Source organism: Prunus avium, chromosome 7 (genome assembly GCF_965620075.1).
Source record: "Prunus avium chromosome 7, drPruAviu1.hap1.1, whole genome shotgun sequence".
NCBI lineage: Eukaryota > Viridiplantae > Streptophyta > Magnoliopsida > Rosales > Rosaceae > Prunus > Prunus avium.
The window spans coordinates 25,499,625-25,520,191 of NC_142290.1; the positions used below are offsets into that span (position 1 = coordinate 25,499,625).

Below are 20,567 nucleotides of genomic sequence, written 5' to 3' on the forward strand. Positions count from 1 at the left end.
AAGTGAGATTTTATAGTCTCTCTCTCCCTCTCTCTCTTTGGTTGGTAGTTCTGGGTCCACGCCGTGGTTCGCAACTCCGTCAAGGTTGTCTTTTGTAGCTCCGTCAAGGCCATCAAGGTCTCCTTCGTCCACTACCCAACCCAATATTGATCAATCTTTTTTCATGTAGGTTTCTAGGATTTTTATTGAAAGCTCATAGATTTTCCTTTTCTTTTGTTAATTTCAATTTGGGAATCTAGGATTTCTGATTTTAATTCCTATTTTTTTTAGATCTTACAAATAGTTTGGAGTTCAATACCAAACAAGTTTTTAGATCTTAACATCACTATTTGAAAACTCATATTTCTAAAAAGAATCATAATTTTTTAGTAGAATATCAAACAGGGCCTGAGTTTTCAAAAAGTTGATATTGACTACCATATGGTAGTACACACCTATGATATTATGACACCTGGACAACAACTACTAAGGGAAGGGTGGAACTAACATTGGTTAATATTGGCATTAACATAATGCGTCAAACAGCTCTCACCATTTATCATCCCTTGGGAAATGACATAAGAAATGATTTCCCATCAAATCCGTTCCGTGAACCAAACGGGGCCTTACGTATGGTCAAGATTGCACCGAACACTGCAGCTCTGTTCCTACTCACCGCCCAACATTCTGCGAGTTTTTTTTTCTTTGGCTCTCAGAGAAGCCATGGCCATGGGGGTTTTCGTTCAATTAATCCATTGGGTATTTTATTAACTCCCATAATTTCTCGATCTTGAGAGAAATCATAAAATATATATTGGGTTGTTAATTTAGTCTCCATAATTTCTGATTCTCCAAGCAATTAATTGTAAAAGACGACGGACTACCACACAAGAACAAATTCTGAAGAGCACTAGTAAAAAAATGGCAACAGTCACTGTTGCGTAGATACAGCTGCACCAAAATGGATTCAGTTGCATCCTCAACTTGTGATACTCGCAAGTGCACGAGCCGTTCGGTAGTATAGCGTATGTAAGTGCGAGGTCGATCCCACGAGGATTGGTGATTGAATGATCCAATTCAGTTTCCCTACACAAAACAGAAATGAAAAAGAAAGGAAATAAATAAAACAAGGAAGAAAGAAATAACTAACTCAAGCAGATAAGTTCCCAAGTTCAATTAGATTAATGGATTGATTCTAGCTAAAGTATGATTAAGCCATGGTGTGTGGTCATAACCTTGTGTTCCTAATTCCCTAATTTGATCATTTGTTGTCTAACCTAAAATTAAGCATTAGGAACCCATTAAGCATAGAAGAACAATTTAAACAACCAAGCATGTATCTAATCCCTGTTGTCGAATGTCCATACATACTCTTCCTATTCATAGTTCAATTCGAATTAAAGCATGGTGTATACTCTTAATTCAAACCAAGATAGCTAACATGCAAGCCTAAATGGTGATCAATCATTCAAACTAGCATATTAACTTATAAGCATAATGAATAGGAACAAAAACCATAATTGAAACTTGGAAACTAATCAAACTTGAAACTAAAGAAAAGAATTTACATAACAATGAAAATTAAAGTAGAACTTGGAAAGACTTAAGGAGAATTTCAGCACAAAGATCTCATTATAACAATTGAAAACTAGAAAGAGAAACTAAGAGAATTTGAGGGAGAGAAGGGAAGGGAGCTCTAGAGAAGTGTTTGAGAGCTCCCCCCCCTTGGGGTGTGTTTACAAGCTTAGAGAACCTCCCTATTTATAGGCCTAGGGGAAGTGAAAATCTGAATTCAATATGGCTAATGCATACAACACTTGTTTTATAAAATCTGAAATGGTTGATGCACTTGTATTAGAAAATCTAAATTGGTTGATGCACTTGTATTAGAAAATCTTGAATTGGTTGATGCACTTCACCAATAGATCCCACCAGCAGCCCTAGCTCATCTTCATGTCACCATGACCAAGCTTCCAACCAGAAATGATAGCTCATACCTAGCTCACCATGACCAAGCATCCAACCAGCACATGCTGAGGTCAGCATGACCAGCAACTTCAAGGGCTTACAACTTGGGCTTCTCTTAATCAAATTAGGACTTTAAGCACTCAAACTTGAAGTTCAGAATGTCTTCTTTCCAGCCATATATCATTTGGGCCAATCCAAGGTCGGAGGAGGAAGTTAAGGCCAAAACAAATTGCTAACTCATTTTCCGCGCTGATAAGATCCATCCTGAGCATGGTTCTGTGTTTGCTAGGTAACGGACTCCAGATTTATCCAATGGGGCTGAATTTTGGATATGTTATAGTACACACCAATTGGAACAACTGTCATGAAGAATGTGGCCTCATTCGAGCTATGTAGGTTGTTGAAACAAAGCTTGCAATATGACCTACGGAACTGGACTGGCAAGGGGCTGTAGCCAAAATGAGTTTGTCTTTAAGCTCTTCATCCATTCATCCAAATTAGGCCTTAACATGCTTGAATTGCATGAATTATGCTCTCTAAAGCCATCATTATTACCTAAAGCTCAATGAACTGAAAGATAAACACAAAAAGGATTAAAAGCACAAGTTTAACTCAAAAACATAACCAAATCATAAGCTAGAAGGGTACAAAATGATATACAATTATGAACCGATCAGTCACCATTATTTGGTGACATTTGTGGCTATGACAAAAGGCATTAGTCATATTTTTTGACTTTTTGGTGACTAAAAAGGCTTTTAGTCACATTTTTTGCTTTTTGTTTTTGTTTTTTTGTGACTAGAGCCTTTAGTCACCCCCACAACAGTCACCAAATATCACCAAATAATGGTGACTGTTGCCAATTTTTTTTATAGCGAGCAAAGATCCTCAAATTAAACATGTGGGTAATGCATAAAGATCTTAGACGGTGAGGTTAACGTCCACTCTTTCTTTAGTATCTTTACCTAGGTATCATAACATCATAGGTGCGCACTACCCACCACACATGTGCTCAAGGTAAATGACATCCTAGTACTAGGATAAGGAAATATCATAGATGCCTATGACCACCACAACTTTAATTGTCAAATGATATGTCCACCTCGTATCATTGTCTACTTTTATCTTTCATATCAGCGTGAGAATTCCACAAGGTTGGAAAAGAACTCAAATCAAGATTTCTGAATGTCATTTTAACGATTGTACAAGATGTTCAAATAGACACGTAAACCAGTAGTAATTATGCAAAATGTAATTCATCGAAAACCAAACGTAACTCATAAAGAGTTTTTTTATTTTATTTTTAAATACAAGCGATAATCTAAACTACAAATAAATTTTTCTGGTAATTTAAACTGTCACTTGTACTAAATAGAAAATAAAAAAAATCAATTAGAGTTGGTTGATATTAATTAAGTTAGGTGCACATATCTGTAAACATTCCAAGCCTTGAAGTTAATATGTACTATTCCTAGAAAAAGAGGCAGCACATGAAAGAGAGATAAAGCTAGAAGTGATTGGATTGGTACACTGTCCATATTACAAAATATCAACGGACCCGTCCAAAAAATAAAAATCAACATAGTTTAGCATAAATTATTGACACGCACAAGGTAATAGGTTAAAAGGAATGTTTGTACAAATTTGTCGGCAACCAATCATGAGGTGCTACGTGTGTGGGAGCAAATATCTCCTAGGTCAATAATCTAGCTCATTTATTTGAGAATTATTTAGGTTAAAATTGGGATAATTATTATCAATTAGGGATTTGATCCTAATTGAAATCCATAATTGACTCAATCTCTCCATTTAAGGAAAAGAATATTTTCCTTCCAGATAGAAAAATATTCTTTGCAAAACCCTAGCACATAAGGAGCCTAAAAATACATGACTAAACCAAGCATTCAAGGTAATTCTAAAACCCTAGCCAAAGCTCTCTTTCTCTCATGCCACTCTTGGCTCTCTCTCCTTCACAGCTCTAGCCACCCTCACACACGGCTTTCCTCGTGAGAGAAGACCTTCATCCACTTTAGCTATTGTCATATCTTTATCAAAATTCAATCGAACTAACTTTGCCATCGAAGGGCATTTGGCCAACATCCCCCGGGTGTGGTCTATTTACTCATGTTTATTTCACAAGAATCAAGGAAGGGAGAGAAGGAAGCTTGAAGGGCAAAGAATCTACACTCGAATATTCCTCGTGCAGAAATTTGCACAAACAACATGGACAATAGGAATTAGGGGTGGGCATCAAAACTGGAAAATCGGAACACCAAGCTGCACCAGATGGAAAAAATTGTATTGACTAAAAAGTTAACAAATCGGACCGAATTGGTTCAAACTAGTTCCAGTGCAGTTTCACACCTTACAAAATCAGATCGGATCAAATTGGACCGGACCAACTGTGTATTTTTATTATTTTTTTAAAAATATTTAAGTCCAATGCTAAATTTCTAATCTTATAACTAATATTTTCCCAAACCCGACTTCAAAACACCTTTCTTTTCTAGGCCCAATCATCTCTCTTTGCATGAAATTGGATCATTTGTGAATTTTTAACCCCAAAAAATAAAATTTTAGTCAGAATTTGTAAAAAAAATAAATAAAATAATATCCAGTCTGAAATTGAAAAAACCAGAAACCGCACTAGGACCGATTTAAATCGGACCGATCGGTTTCATAAATTTTTTTCACCAAAATTGGACCAAACCACACCGGTTAAATAGTACCAATTTCGATTATGGTGTGAGGTGAAAACTAGACCGGACCAGATCGCGCCCACCCTTGATAGGAATATTCCTTAGGTCAACAATTGTGCTCCATTTAATTGGCCAATTATTTAGACTTAAAATAGAAATAATACCATAAATTAGGGATTTGGTTTTCATTAAATCTTTAATTGATCTAATCTCTCTATTGAAGGGAGAGAATACTTCCCATATGGAAGGAGAGAAAGCCAAGAGTGGCGTGAGGGAGAGAGAACTCACACGGCTCCAGCCACTCGGTTCTCTTGTACCATAGAGAAAACTCTGACCTTCTCTATTATTTTCGTATCTTTCTCAAGAACATCTAACTGACTTAGGCATCAGGTGTGGTCTATTTACTTAGTCTATTTTGCAGGGATCGAGGAAGAAGAGAGAGAAGTAAGCTAGAAGGGTGAAGGATCTCTTATGAATATTCTCTCATGAGAATTTTGCTCAAACAAATGTCACCTGAACTTATACCTCAGTTTCAATTTATCACCTTAAAGAAAAATTTAAGAGAAATGTCATTTTAATTTTTTTAAATCCATGATTTGTGATCTGATTTTAACATCATCCAATTTTCCATCTATTTTAAGGGTATTTTGACTTTCCATTTATAAAAAAAGGAGAAAAAAGAGACCTCTCTCCTTTTCTCCCCCACCCCCAAACACACATCGCACAGGACCCCCCCTCCCCCTATTCTCTCTCTCTCTCTCTCTCTCTCTCTCTCTCTCTCTGTGAGCATGTATAAATTTTTTTATGGTGTTCATTGAGCATGGAAATGGAAAAAATTTCAATATGCAAATGGAAAAATACCAAAAAGAAAAAAGAAGAAGAAAAAGGTGGACTTGGTTTGGGTGAGCTGAGTGAATTTGTGTGTGGAGGGTAGGTGTTTCATGGTAGATAGAGGAGGAAGAGGTTGTGAAGATTGAAGGGGGAATGGATTTCAAGGTGGATGGGGTTGGTTGGAGACGCCGGTGGTGCATAAGGGGATGGGGGAAGGTGAGATTTTTTTTTCAATTTTAATTGTTTAAAAGAAATTAAAAAAAAAAATTATAATAATTTTTCCATTTTTAAAATACCCTTGAAAATGGAAAGACTAAAATACCCTTTAAATGGATGTGTTAAAGTCATATGACAAATCATGGATTTTTAAAAATTAAGGTGACATTTCTCTTAAATTTTTCTTTAAGGTGACAAATTGAAACTAAGGTATAAGTTCATGTGACATTTCTACAAAAACCTATTGTAAATTGGTACCCAAAATCAAACACTTTTTCCTCATGTTTGTGCTGGCTAGTTTGAGTTATTTCACACTTTAACACGATCTCTTCGTAGTAGAATGTTAGGACTCAAGATCCCACATTGGAAAAAATAGCATATCATATAGTGGTTTAAGAGCTCATGGGCACCTTTCCTTTACAAGCTGGTTTTTAGGGAGCAAGTTCTACCCATTCTGAACATAATCTCTTGGCCTATGTAATAGGTATTGTAATGGTGCTTTGATAGCAAATTTGCAATCTCAAAGAAAAGGGGAAAAGGGAAAAAGGGTGGGAAATATGAGACAAAACGATGACAGGCTTCTTTGATACCTTTCATCACATCACAAATTCATAACTATAATCATTCACATAATTCCACTACCCACAAATTCATAACTACAATCATTCACATAATTCCACTACCGTCGGTATCCGATGGTTGTTAATGGAGCTTTATTATAATTTATAAGCAAATTGAACAAAAGTTACAACAAGTTTGAACCAAGTCCTCCACTATGGCCTTAAACAAAAGGCAAATATGAATCTCACATGTAAATCTTAGCATGTAAGATAACTAAGAAAACAGAAAGAATATCTATCTTCGTCTCCGCGTAATTGGACCAGACGTTTATGACAGTCCTTCGTGCTTGCACAGATGACTTCCAACCGAGATGAATATGGGCCCCACAGTAGGGCCCACATGCATCACAGACTAGCATCTGCCTAATACTTCAGTTACAAGTTACCATTCACAGTAAACAAAATATAAAAAAGATAAATTAAGGTAATTCCATTTGGACAAAAGACGTATACCCAAATTTCACAGATTTGGGTCCAAAATTGGCTAGAAGAGGAGTAGAAGTGAGAAGACCTGGCTGGCTGGCTTTCAAGTCCTATCTAACTGGATGCTGCCATGTGGTGAGGTTCTCGTTTGAATGCCAACTTGCCATGCTTGCTTCCTGTAACCTAGTGAGCCCTTAAGGTGTTAAAATTAGTTTAGCAGTAAGCACATTTCCTCAGTTGCCTTTAAACAAACATTCTCGAGGTAACCCGAACTCCTTTTTAACATGAACATGTTGCCTCCAAGGGTCGTTATGCAACTTGTAATGCAAAACCTGATTAAGGTGAGTGGACGTGGTCAGCGAGTTCATATTCTAAGGAGACACACATAACCATATGTACAGGAGCAGATTTAGACTGGTGCTTGACTCCAATCTTGAAAAGTTTAAGTATTGATTTCATAACTTAAGTAGTTGTGTAAATTTTAATAAATGACTAAAGAAAAAATCAGATATCCTCTACTGCATGTGTATGTATGGCATATGTACCTAAAGCTTCAATTTTCCTTGAAAATATTTTTGCCAAAATATTTTATTTCTTGTTTATTCATTCCCTAGGTTTACACAGGCAATCAAAACCTAATCCCATTAACCTCCTACATGCCCTAAGATTAATTACAACTTGTTTTTTTTTTTTTTTTTGGTCTCTCATAATGTAAATGTATTTTTCAACCAAACAAACGATTACCACTTCATGGTTGACCTATACATTTAACTTTTGAGATTAGCTGGTATTATAGTTACAGTTTAGAGCAAAGCTCCAGTTTAATGAAATTCAAATGGTCAAATCAACTAACATCTTTCAACATAGAGTAGGAAGATACTCACCTGTACAAATGTTGCAACAACATCATCTTCAATCAATTGTGAGAACTGAGCTGCCCAATCTTCCATATGGCCAAAATCAGTTTTTTGCCTCTCAGCTTCGAGCATAATAGAATCACGATACAAAAACCTCTGCCAAATTTTCTGCACATTTGCTAGCCTGAACTTTATTTCTGTCTCATTAAATGCCTACAGGATTTAAAAATCCAATAATCAGTCAGCTTAATGCTGCCAAACTTGCAATCAGAAGCTTCATTGTATCAATCAAAACTTAAAACATAAAAAGTAAAAAAGATTTACCCGAAGAATATTTATCAAATCTGGAATTTCGTCTTCACGTATCCGAACAGCAAAACTATCATAGTTGAGCACATTTTCATATGGCAGGAAAATTCCATCCTAAATATGAGGGAACAAAATAGAAGAAAGATTAATATAGGTTATCACGGTTTGGAAGCATGCAATCTCATAGTATGACACGATGCAAACAGTCACTAACTTACAAGCATCTTGAAGTAAGTGATAAGCTAACCAAATTTTCCAAGGCTCTAATAAAAACAGCAAACAGCAATAAACAAATGTAGACAACTAACTACCTGAATGACAACAGGAATGCACCCTTGTAAAATACTGTCTTCCATACGACCACTCCAACCATCACCAGGAAATACCCCGCAGAAGATAGAACTGGCTAAATCCCCATGATAGTTTTCAGACCGTAGCGGGGTAACAATCACATCTTCTGCATGTTGTTTTCCAAGTTTCCCTTCCTTGTTAGGGCTTGAACCAAATTCTTCTGCCAGCTTCTGTCTGATGCCCATGCTATAGCTACATAAATACCCCAATTTTTTTATCAGATCATCAGTAAGTTGTGCAATATACTATCAGTAGTGACGCAGGAAATTGAACATTTCCAAACTCCATAGACAACTACTTTCCAGACAACCCAAACCTCATAAATGTTCTCCAAATGTCGCACATAGAAATGGGAAGGAATGGAAATAACCGTTGGTAAGGTTCAGTCTTTAGGGGTTGTCCACAAAAGAATTTGAATCGACCCACCCTAAGACAATATTTCTAAAAAGCTCTTGTTTAACTTACGAAGCTTCTGGTCTTCCTTTTGGGTAAGCTGGTCCCAGATTTCCATTGAAGTAGAAGAGCGTTTTCCGTGTGTCATGGGATCTGAAAATAAAGTATTGAATCTTTCCATGGATTAATGGTCATGGTTGACTAGAGCAACAAAAGCATAGAAAAGGAGACGAAAAAGAAGAAGAAAGAAACCAAGGAAACGAGAGTATGATTTCCATCAGATGTGTACCTAGCCCAAAGTTTTGAGCTTAAGGAGTTGACATCAGGACTTTTCCAGGAAGGAAGTACAAGATCTTTATCAGGGTCAAAGCAGGGATGGTTACCCCTTTTATCAGAAGGAATGGTATCCCAGTTGTCAGCCCAATAGGCTGTTGTTGAATGCATATGTTTTGAGTTTGTGTTTCCCCAGTGAACCAACATCATGCTATTCCATATCTCCTTGGGAGCATAGCAAGCACCTTCATCCCATGAAAAAAACTGCCTTCAGATACAGAGGTGACAACATTAGCATGCACACTTAATAAAATGCTCTAACTAGGAAAAGACAAACACACTTTCACTCCACACTGGCCTTATGTAATTTTCCCATTTACATCATACCCAAATATGGTCTCTTCCAGATGAGCGGTTCCAGAAGGGATACTGTTCAACAATGTGATCATAAGCCTTCCTATAATATTCCAGAGTGAGAGAGCTCCTCAAGCCCTTGTGCTCCTAAAAGTTTAATAATAAGCACATCAGTAAGCAAAAGCCAAACCAGAGAACATTGACTTGGCAAACCCAGATGTGAAATTGCAATTTCATACGCATTTTAACAATTACATAAAGCATACCTGCATACTCAAATGAGGGGCATCATCGGCACGAGTTATAATGCATGAATCAAGAACAGGAACGAAGAAGAAATCTGCTTCTTCACCATTTAATGTACGATACGGACTAGCCAAGATACTTTCATAAAGTGCAACCTGCAAACAAGCAACAAGACAGATGAATATTCCTAAGAATCTTCGATTTTACTCCAGTTTCGGTTTAAGTACAATACCTGGGCACCATACAGTTGATCTGTCCACAGTGTTGAATTTTTGCCATCATAGATTCGGTTTACACACTCTAACCTAAAGTGACGCCCCTACAACAAGAAATTGAGAAGAAAAAAAATAAGAAACTTGCTTTTGGCATAAATTAAGTAATCGTAAGTCAAGCTAATCCTGACCTCAAGAAGTAGGCTGTTGAAATCTGGAGGCAAATCATAAACATATATAAGGGGCCTTTTCTTTTTCACAACAGCATTGAGGTTGACAACTTTCCCTGGGAGATGTGAACTATCAGGAACATCAACCTGAGCAGGCCGAAGCCATTGAGGCCACTCTCTAACTGATGATGCAACAGAGGGAATGCTGCAATCTATTCCATACCAGCCATTGTCACACTGGAAAGTGCACTCAGTTAAGGCAGGAGATATTGACAAAAGAGGAAACAGAAAAAAAAACCACAGGGTATTCTTATGACATAGTATGATAGTACATATCTATTGATGAACTATAAGGAACTCGCAAGGAAACAGAGCAAGATTGGGAAATTATTGTCACCAAAATACTTCCAACTGGTTTCTAGTTTTAGTGCCTGAGTAACTTACATCACACAACTTAGAACAAAATTTATCACCGAACATGGTTAATTGTGGATTTGCATGCAAAAGTTAAATTTTGAGTATTTCTCCTCTTATGGAGCATTTGACACCTAGGATTATCTTTTAGTTCTGTCCTAATTGATCAGGAAAAAAATGCATGTTAAGGGTGCATGTTAATGCTTACTTGTATTTATTTATGCATATCCAAACTTTTAATGATTCACCAAAAACAAAGGAACAAAATATCCAAAGAGTTGCCAAAGAAAAGTTGATAAGCAAACTATAGAGACTAGGGTAGATGTTCATACAACTTTCAACATGTTGTGAGCAAAAAATTCCTGCTCGAAGAAAAAATAACTCTCCAAGGATACTCGGAGGAGGATGTTTGACAAATAAAACAGTATTTTTCTACCAAGTCAATCTTTCATAGTAGGACAGGCTTACTGAAATATAGTATCCTCTTATTTGAGGCGTGTGACTAGAAAACTAGCATAAGACCATAAAAGCACATGACTTATGAAGTTGATAATGACTGATACTTATGATCTAGCTTAAAGAGTTCTACACTAAAGAATGAATGAATGTGTTAAAGGGAATAGCTCTGTGCACAATTTTTAACCTTGAGATTGTGTGAAATTATCAGCCAAACCCTTTTATTCTTAATCTCCAATTAAATTTGATATACCCGAAGCGGAAATGTTAGCCTGTGTTGTTCCTAGTACACTTTTATATACTCATTCACATCAGTCCTAAGTGTCTCCAAAGATTAATTAACTTTTAATATGTTCAACATCGTTCCTGGAAAAAACTTGCTGAGTTTGATTTATTAGCATGATTAACTTCTCATTTGTTCAAACAAACAACATTGAGCATCCAGGCAAAAGCAACCAATTGTTACCTGACAAAATCCACCACGGCAATTCCCATGCCCCGAGCATTGATTAATACAAGTGCATAGCACAGGCACTTCACAGAACCGCCCCCAGAAACAATCATATTTGCAATCACATTCCTCTTTGAATTGCACCTTGTGAGCATACACTTCAGCAGGATCCACATTACACCATCCTGGTTTGCTACCATTTGTTGTGAAAACATTATCCAGGTCAGCTTTCGCCCAATCAGTCAGTTTAGGTGCACCAGGTTCAGAGGGTAACCTGAAACAAATGTGCAGGGATTTGTGGCATGTAAAATATTTCCTGACTTATTTATACTGATGGAAGCCTAGTTAGGATCTGATAAACTTACTGCACTTGAAAGCCACATGCCTCTGCCACAGGTCGATTTGGGTATTTTGTGCCTTCCCCACAGAAGCACATTGCTCTTGTTGTGTCACAATGCGCAGAGCAAATGGAGACAACCCATCTCCCATATGGTTGGTCTGGTGATCCTGGGTAGTTGCATTCCAGCTGCAGTCTCTCAGAGCATCCTTCCCCTGCACAATTAGAACATATTATATTTATAGAATATGACTCATATACAATAGCAAACTTTCTGGTTTTTCCGCAATATCGGAACAGAGTGTTCATTTAGAAACAATGGGAGAGATTAGGGAGCTACAAGAATGTAAGAACTCTATGGAAGTGATGAAATGACAAAGTTTCCATTAGTAGTGATGCAGTAAGGGACAACAATTAGAGCCAAACAAAAGAAACAGTGACCACACAACCATTGACCAACAATGATAATAGATTAAAACATGACTGAAATACGCCCAAATTTGGCTCTAGAGGAGATCTGTGTGAGTATTCTTCATAGGATTTCTTTAAAAGATTGACCTCTGCATGCCACACATGCCTCATTTTAAAAGTTTTTTTTTATTTTCCTACCTAGTTTAATGAGTGTTTTCATATCAAAGAACGATGAATGTCAAAAATTAAAACTATGCCATTTCACTAAGCAATATTTAACCAAATATTTGTCTTTAAGATCTAGTATTTCTTTAATCTAGATCTGTTCTTCATAAACTCTCAGTCTCAGCATAAAGATTTAATTAAAGAGATAATGCCATATGATTACATCTTAGTCTGGTTGTGTGGTTCTTATATTTGAATAATAAGAGGATTGAAACATTGACAAGTAGCGAAAAATTAGTCTGCTATTCACAAAAGTTCATAACAGAATTCTAGAGCAATAATCTTCTCATATATTCTTCAATCAGTATAAACATCATATCATGGAATAAAAAGCTTACTGTCAACGGAATCATAATTCTTATTCAAGAGATGATGAAATTGAACATCAAGCCGACTTCTCTTTTCAACTACTTATTCACAATTTTCTATTAGATTAAATTAAATGAGAGAAAATAGAAATTATACTGACCACTGTATCCATGAAAGCACCGACATTGTCCCAATTCACGATTACAGACGCCTTCACCACTGCAGTCATTTTTGCAGCCACTGCCACCTATTACCTGCCAATAACAATTAGTTATATACAGATAAATACTCTTCCAATAAAGTTGATACTAACATCAAGGCACAAGCCTTTAATTTCTGAGGGGACTAATTAACAAAGGAAAATCCATTTGCTTGCTGATCAATTTAATGACTTGTGCAACACACCCCAACCCCCCTCTTTCCCCTCTCCATTTACAAACATGTATATTATGCTGGTGTTGATCCCTATGTTTCTAGTTATTTTTAGTTCTTGTGAACATGATTCAACTCCCTTGGCATTTCTCACTGAAATCTTCACTCATGTAGAATGAAAAGGAAATGTTATGCATGTATAGCATTGTTCTTATTACCTCATTGATGTTGACTTCATCAGAAATTGGATCACAACCAGAAAGCCACCGGCCAATCTCAGCCTTCCATGGTGCACCACGGAAAACAACTGCCTTGTGCAAGTCAGATGGAAACTGTCGATCTAGGTCAATAGGTGGTTTAAAATTTCCCTTAACATTATCAATAACTGCTTCAGCTGATCCATTAATTGGGACACAAGAGTTCTGAGCTTGACTGAAGTAATTGAAAGAAGGAACCAACGGAAACCAGAACAGATGAACTATCGAACCCAATATTATAGAGGCCAATGCCACAATAGAAGCAATCGTTGCTATCTGAGACCATGAACATTTCCACTTCTGAATAGAAAGCATTATCATAGAAGACTCTACTGAGACAAACCCACAACTATGTCTCCATCTTCTTGACCCCCAACCCCTTCACAAGCACCTTAAATGAACTAACTGAAACTCATCCCTATGACAAACACAGATACACAAAAGAAACATTATCAAACACCATTCTTTCAAATTCTATCATCACTATTTGGCCAAAAAAATCTTGACAACTGAACCTTTTAAATCAATGGCGTCAACCCAAATTTTAACAAGAAATTCTAGGCAGATGGCATTGAACAAGGAACTTCAAAGAAAGCAGCAATAAACCATTCCAAACTCCTCCACATAAATAACAAACCCACCAAAAGTTTGTAAACAAATGATTCAGAGAAAATTTTGAGGTTCAAATGGGCTGTTGTAAATCTCAATATCAGCCCCAAAAAATGCAAGGACCAAAATCATATTAGCTCAAAATTAAATTAACCAACCTTTTTCTGTTTCCACAAAATAATATACCTCAGTTAATACAAGAAGCTATAAAAGTGGGTGCAAGTGAATACGAGTGAGTTGTAGCAATCATAGAGCATTGACTGACCTCTTCTCAGATCCAGAATGGCAAATGTTACAGAAACAGAACCTGAACCATGGAGCATGAAACAGAGGATTAAAAGGCAAAACAAAAAGATAGAACTCAGAAGAATAATTCGATGGAAGGTTGAGATTTAAAAGAGAGAGAGAACAGACCCAATTGACCAACAACTTGTTCTTCTCTTCTGAGATTCCAGCGAAACCCAGAATATAAAAATTGAAGCAATAATTTTTGTGATTCGGACATAATTATATATATAATGTAGAGAGAGAGAGAAATAAGGGGGGCTCGGTCTGATTTGGACAATACAAAAGCCGCCAAGGTTCTGCCTGCAAAGGTTGAACCCAACGCAACAGAACGATTTGGCACAATTCAGTTAAATTGACTGTAATTGCCCTTTTCATTTTCATGTCGTAAGTGAAACCGTTGGGTTCAAAATGGACATTTCTGTCAATGTACTCGTTTCTGTCTGTCTTTTATCTTTTGTTCAGTAACAACTTACAAGCTTTAGAAAAGGGCACCGACCAAAATAAAAAACTTTATAAAAGGGAAAAGGCCAAAACGGGCAAGGGTGTCGCTGGAATTTTATTTTTTTTATTTTTTTGAGATAAAAAGGGAATTCATTAATCAATCATCAAGAATAATAGGTCCGGCATGGAGAAGAGTGACCTCATTAAAATTTCCCTTAAGAAAACTCAATGGGATAAAACTTCATGGAAGGAAAAAGAGTACTACACACGCCAAATTACAACTAAAACTTAAATAAGAACATTGGACTTAGGCCAATCGTCATAAACAACATCCATGAGCCACAAAGGACCCACAAAGGAAGGGAGTTTCTCACACTCACACAATCAGATGTTATGCGAATTCGAATTTGAGACCTCTAATATACAGGTCAAGGCCCTTTTCACTCGATTAGACCCTATTGGCAATGAGTGTATTCTTTGGTGGCGGTGGCACCAAGAAATTTGGCCCCAAAATTTAATGTGATCGTGTTATGAATTTATTAGTCTAAATTAGGTCAACTTCTTAACAAATCTTATTTAAAACCCTCTCTTTAAACTTTTCAAGTTTGGCAATGGCTATTTGCTCTAGTGACACCCTTTTAAAATCTTCATAGCATAGATAGGGATTGGCATTTCATGGAAAGGGCATTTATATCCTTACATACGCATGCAACCAAAACTCATATCAAGGTAATTGATAGTTGATGAGACTTCAATGTATATCAATAATTTCCAAACCAACAAAGTTTGAAGCCATAACCTAGATGAGTCCTTGGAGTTTGATGACCACCACTCTGGCATGTTAACTTCAAAGTAATAGGAACAAGAGGAATGAGAACAAAATAAACCAAGAATAGGAATCAGATCAATTAAGAATTAACCCTTCCTAATTGTTCTAATTCTTGATTTTTCGAATATTTAATTGAGGATTTTAAGATGGGATTAGTGCATTGAATGATTCTTTATGTGTAAGTAAACACACCAAAGTCAAGAATGGAAATTATTATATTTTTCTTATTCCCATTACTTATAAGTATAGATTACCTCTTTTTTTTTTTCATGAAATAAACTGTTGAAATTTACACACACAAAAAAAACAATTAGGACATCAAAATCAGTGGGTGTTTGGATTTGATATTAGGAGATTCACTATTATACCCAATATAGGAGCTCATATTATAAAAAAAACACCCTATATAAAATGAACTTTAGAAACACATCCAAAGCTTATTTACAACATAACAAAAAGCTTTTAACTTCTTTTAAATTACAAAACTACCATTGATTTCTTAAAACTAATCCAACCCACAAACCTCATTAAAAAGCCCAAAACACTAAATAGGGCATCAAAGTAATTTAATAATCAAAATTAAATTCAATATGGCCAGCTATCATTTTTTGGGTATTTTTTGGGCTTGTTTATAGAAATTAAATTGTGTAGAGTTTATTTATAGTTTTAATGCTAAGAATGGGGACATGACTAAATATCTCCTTGATATTCTAGTTCACATGTCACTTCAAACTCTTTAGGTGTAGGTCATTGCCTCCAAACTGGGAATATAACAAATAATAAATTTTCATGGTTTTGTCTCTGTTGACTATTGAGCCAATGAGATCTGAAGCAGAAGAAGTACATACTTTATTTTTTGGGTGACGAAGTCCATGTTCATCTGCAACAACATGCAAACCAGCCATCATGTTGACCAAAATAAAAAAAAGCAACCATCAATGCAATTTCGCAATTTCTGATCTATTTTATTTATGAATTTGGCTAAAAAAGATATATACATTTCGATCACATCTTTTGACATATTCCGCTACATTCTTTATTGCAAATCAATGACTACCTCCAAAGTTTCCGTTCATTATTATTCTTGAGAGTACAAGCCTTGTGGCAGAGCTAGTGTCTATATATTGGGACCAATAGCTGAAAACGATATTTTTTCAAGTTTTAAATAAAAACTTCAAATGAATTTATGAGAATGGGGGCACAACATCTTATCACAATGGACTCCGCCACTGTGGATCCATGATTTTTGACTTGGGTTGGATCCTTTGCACCTAAACCCTTAAGCATGCACCAAATCATTGTTCGAGCCAAGCTTAAGCATATTGGAACTCGACCTGGCTCGGACCATCCATGTGTGCAAGTTATGTTTTTTGCCATGCTTACACTTTTATCACGAGAATTTCCTTGTTCCGTGGCTGGAGACCAGTCACTTGTGTACATTGTTTTGGTTCTTTACACTGTCACTTGTGCCCATTGTGTTCGTATCCAATGCCTCACAAGTCATAATAACGTACACTGTTTTTTGCAGTATATATTTTGGGTTTTATATAAGCGATATTTTTTTAGTACAAGCAATAGTCTAAAGGGTGTTGTTAAACAAATCCTAAAATTAACTGAGTACACCCTAAAATCTCAGTTACCATAATATTTAATTCAAAATGTAAAATTAACTAAGTATACCCTATTTAACTACAAAAAATTGTTACAAATCTTAAAATTAACAGAGTACACCCTAAAATATCAGTACACTATAATATTTAATTCAAAATATAAAATTAACTAAATATACCATTTTTAACTACCAAAAATACCCCTGTTACACCCTAATACACTATCACACTGCACTAAACCCATTCAAGACTTTTCCCATGAGATTCTCACACACACACACACAACACGGTGCCATTGGAGTTTGAACTTGAGACCACTAGTCTGCAAGTCAATACCCGTTTCTATTAGATTAGATCCCGTTGACTATACAAACGATATTGAAAAAGGGGGATACGATAAACAAGCACCTCATAAACTCTTTTTTTTTTTCTTGGCTGGAAAAAATAATTCTGTAACCTTCATATCCTGTTATCATAGCGATAATAAAAATTAAAAAAAATCATATGTCTGCACTCCAAATGCAATTTCAATTTACATCTTGAATTAGATGATAACTATAGTGTAATAATTTGTTAGACTTGGCCTTCTCTAGCTTCCTCTATTTTCCCCTGTTCCATTGCTTAGGCTTCCCTTCTGTTTACTCTGTTCCATTTCTTAGACCTTCCCTTCTCTAACAATCAGAGGGATCCTCTCTCTAACCCTCTCCTTCAAACCAACTCTCTCTGATGATCCACCTTTTCTCGAACCCCGTCTCGCCAATTTCTTCAATTCCGCACAAAATTCCGTGATTTGATTCAACATTGCTCGCCCGCCAAGTAAATTACTGGCGGAGAAAGTACTCTTTAGCTGCGGTTTCCTACCAAAATTTGATGAACCATGAGATGATTCATCCACTGCTTTCTTCTTCACATTGCTTGGATTCATTGGAGCCTTCGTTGTTTTGGTTTTCGAAAGTGGAAGCGGAGGTGGGAAGTTGGGATTCTTGTTCTCACTCTCTTCATACACATTGCATAAAGAATTCGAATTTTCGGTCTTCGTCTTGGGAAACTCTGCTGCAGCTAAAGGTGGTTTGATTTCTACCCCTTTTACCTTCACATCTCTGATAAGAAAGATACAGATATTTACAAGAATTTGCTCATCAAGCTCATTTATTTTCCAAAACTTTCTTTGAAACCAAACAGACATATAAAGGATTTCGTAATTGTACCTCCGATTCCTTTCCCTAAAAGGAAGGATTTCAGAAATGGATAAAGATCTTAGAAGCTTCACCTGGAACAAGAAAAAAAAAAGGATCATTCAGCAAACTTTGCAGAAGTTGATTATTATAATAAAAACAATTAAAAAACTTTATCTGTTGTGATATCAGAAAAACAATTACCACCTTCCGATTACGTGCTGATTTGAGGAAATCCTCAGCCGCCTTCGGATGGTTGCAATCTGCAAGTCACAAAGTGAATATAAACAAAGCAGAGTTTTGACCCCAAAAAAATGAATATTCTGTAAACAGATAAAATGGAGTTATGAAAAAGTGGGTCCTACCAGGACTGCAGAACCAGGCTTCATCGCCAATGAGCGCATCTGGGCTGGAGAGGTCGACCCATTTAGGCGCTTCGAAGTTCTCGTACGTCTCATCTTCGACGAACACAGATTCTATGCTGCCCCAATCAATGTTTTCTGGGTCCATAAGGAACCTGCGAAAAATTTATGAATAAATAAACAGAGTTAGAAATTGGATTATGCAAAGCAAGAATTGAATTGGGTTTGTGAGGAGAATGAAAGAGAAAACTGAGGCAGATTTGCTCGGATTCTGAGAAATTCGGCGGAGATTGTGAATGGAATATTGAAAATTTGACAGAATGAGACAGAGGTTGGTTTTGCAGCGGTGGGGTTTAAGAAGGAGCTACAGGGAATTGTAACGCCTGAAAACAGTGGGTAGGAATTTTAAAATTTCGACCGTTGGGAGCTACGACTTCTGGCCTTTCTTTTTTTCCTTTAATTATTAATTTATTATTTCCTCACGGACCTTTGCTTCAATTGATCCACAATCAGCCTTCTCAATTGTGGGATGGGTTGGCCTGGCCCATTGAAATCAGTCGTGAGGCAGTTGAAACGACGTAGTTTTTAGACATAGGTAAAAGATACACAAAAAGATCAGCACATGATCTGAATCCTAAGTAGGAACATAAAATCCACAACATTAGACACCGATGAAATATTAGGTAACACACCAAAATCTCCACTAAAATCCTCATAGCCAAATAGAATTTTAAAATATGAGCGCCTATATTCTAATCTTCTTGTCGGTAAAATAATTCAAAAAAAACAAAAACAAAATACAAAACCCATAAATGAAACAAAAGAAAAAAGGGTTCCAATTTATGTGAATTGATAATATTAATGGGCCTCCTCATGTTCATGTTCATCTTCATGTTGGTGCTGAGGAGCATCCCCCTCCTCATTATGTTCTTCTTCATGTTTGTGCTGCGGAGCACCCTCCTCCTCCTTGTCATGTTCTTCTTCGTTGTGGTGCTCAGCGCAGTTTTGAAGAGGCTGATCGGGTTGAAAGGAAATCGGGGCGGCAAAGCGCTTGTTCCTGAAGGCGACGACCCGTTTATCATTCGGGCTAGGCTTGGTGAATTTTAGCTTCAGCTCCTGGCTAGAGTCGTCGTGGACAATGTTTCTGCAGTCATCAAGGTTGCTCTCGAAAGCAATGATTTCACAGTAGCTGTTCACATTTACTTTCTTGCTCACTTCGAATTCGTACATTCCTTCAGAATTAGTCTTCTTCCATGCCCTGTATGTTGGTGCTCCACCTTTCTTGTCGCTGCATTCCAGGTGTACCTCTGCGCCTGAAATGCATATGTGTGTGTACGTACGTACGTGCATGAGATTTATCGTCCCAAAGCCCGTTTGATTTGCGGAATGAGTATGCAAGTCTCATGCTCGTTTCAAAAGGATGAGAATGAAGAGAAAAAAAACATAGTCCACTGCACCCCAGCAACTCCTTAAATGAAGAAAAATATATATATTGCCTAGCCTGCCCCTTAAAAATATATGAATCTGCCCTTGCTTAAGGAAAAACACTCTATACATGTCTCCTATTTGGATATAATACATATGTAATGCTTACGCTTACGAAACATGAGAATGCAATCTGATGCACATTCTCTTCGGGGTTCTAATAAGTGATTTACTAACAAAATGTTAATAAATTAACATGCACGCATATGCATGCATTATCCTTACCTTCGATCACCTTACTAGACGTGGTAGGAAAACCGACATGGCAGTTGTCACAGTAAACCAGGCCAAGCACATAGATTGAATCTGGGTTTTCACAGCAAGCAAAACCGAGGAGGGCCGAGAAGCAAAGGGCAGAGGCAAGGGCAATGGTACTAGAATACTTTTCCATTGTTGATTAATTTCCTGGTTATTGAGTTCTTTCTTTGCTGGAGATCAATTCAGAGGAGAGAGGGCACTCTTTTATAAGGGAATATTAGAGGACCTACATTATGGGGTTCTTGTGGTTAATACAATTATTTTGACCCGCTCTTCTGGTCCTCTATATAGTGTCTTGTATTTGCAAAATAAAACTATTGGTATTTGGTGAATACTAGGTTGATTTTCACCAATAGATAGCTCTGGCCATCCAAATT

General features: G+C 36.7%; 3 protein-coding genes across 4 annotated transcripts; all 3 read right to left on the reverse strand.

Annotated features, from left to right (window-relative positions):
* Positions 1-6,389: 6,389 nt before the first annotated feature.
* LOC110771496 (exostosin family protein) lies at positions 6,390-14,310 on the reverse strand. 2 transcript variants are annotated; one of them, XM_021975805.2, is made up of 16 exons: positions 14,157-14,310; positions 14,008-14,049; positions 13,095-13,551; positions 12,665-12,758; positions 11,588-11,774; positions 11,238-11,496; positions 9,923-10,138; positions 9,752-9,838; positions 9,540-9,674; positions 9,307-9,420; positions 8,936-9,183; positions 8,719-8,799; positions 8,214-8,445; positions 7,918-8,016; positions 7,621-7,806; positions 6,390-7,068 (listed from the first exon to the last, which is right to left on the reverse strand). In XM_021975805.2, exons 3-16 carry the CDS (start codon positions 13,452-13,454, stop codon positions 6,970-6,972), a joined length of 2,397 nt encoding a protein of 798 aa, XP_021831497.1. In that variant the 5' UTR covers positions 13,455-13,551; positions 14,008-14,049; positions 14,157-14,310; the 3' UTR covers positions 6,390-6,969. The 2 variants fall into 2 exon arrangements, with proteins under 2 accessions (XP_021831497.1, XP_021831498.1); XM_021975806.2 differs by having other exon boundaries at positions 13,929-14,049.
* A 2,992-nt stretch (positions 14,311-17,302) lies between these two features.
* LOC110771507 (uncharacterized) lies at positions 17,303-18,856 on the reverse strand. Its single transcript, XM_021975815.2, has 4 exons — positions 18,451-18,856; positions 18,293-18,348; positions 18,119-18,180; positions 17,303-18,010 (listed from the first exon to the last, which is right to left on the reverse strand). Exons 1-4 carry the CDS (start codon positions 18,593-18,595, stop codon positions 17,566-17,568), a joined length of 708 nt encoding a protein of 235 aa, XP_021831507.1. The 5' UTR covers positions 18,596-18,856; the 3' UTR covers positions 17,303-17,565.
* A 221-nt stretch (positions 18,857-19,077) lies between these two features.
* Positions 19,078-20,347, reverse strand: LOC110771471 (olee1-like protein). Its single transcript, XM_088256008.1, has 2 exons — positions 20,158-20,347; positions 19,078-19,760 (listed from the first exon to the last, which is right to left on the reverse strand). The coding sequence occupies exons 1-2, from the start codon at positions 20,321-20,323 to the stop codon at positions 19,306-19,308; spliced, it is 621 nt and encodes a 206-aa protein (XP_088112134.1). The 5' UTR covers positions 20,324-20,347; the 3' UTR covers positions 19,078-19,305.
* Positions 20,348-20,567: the final 220 nt, after the last annotated feature.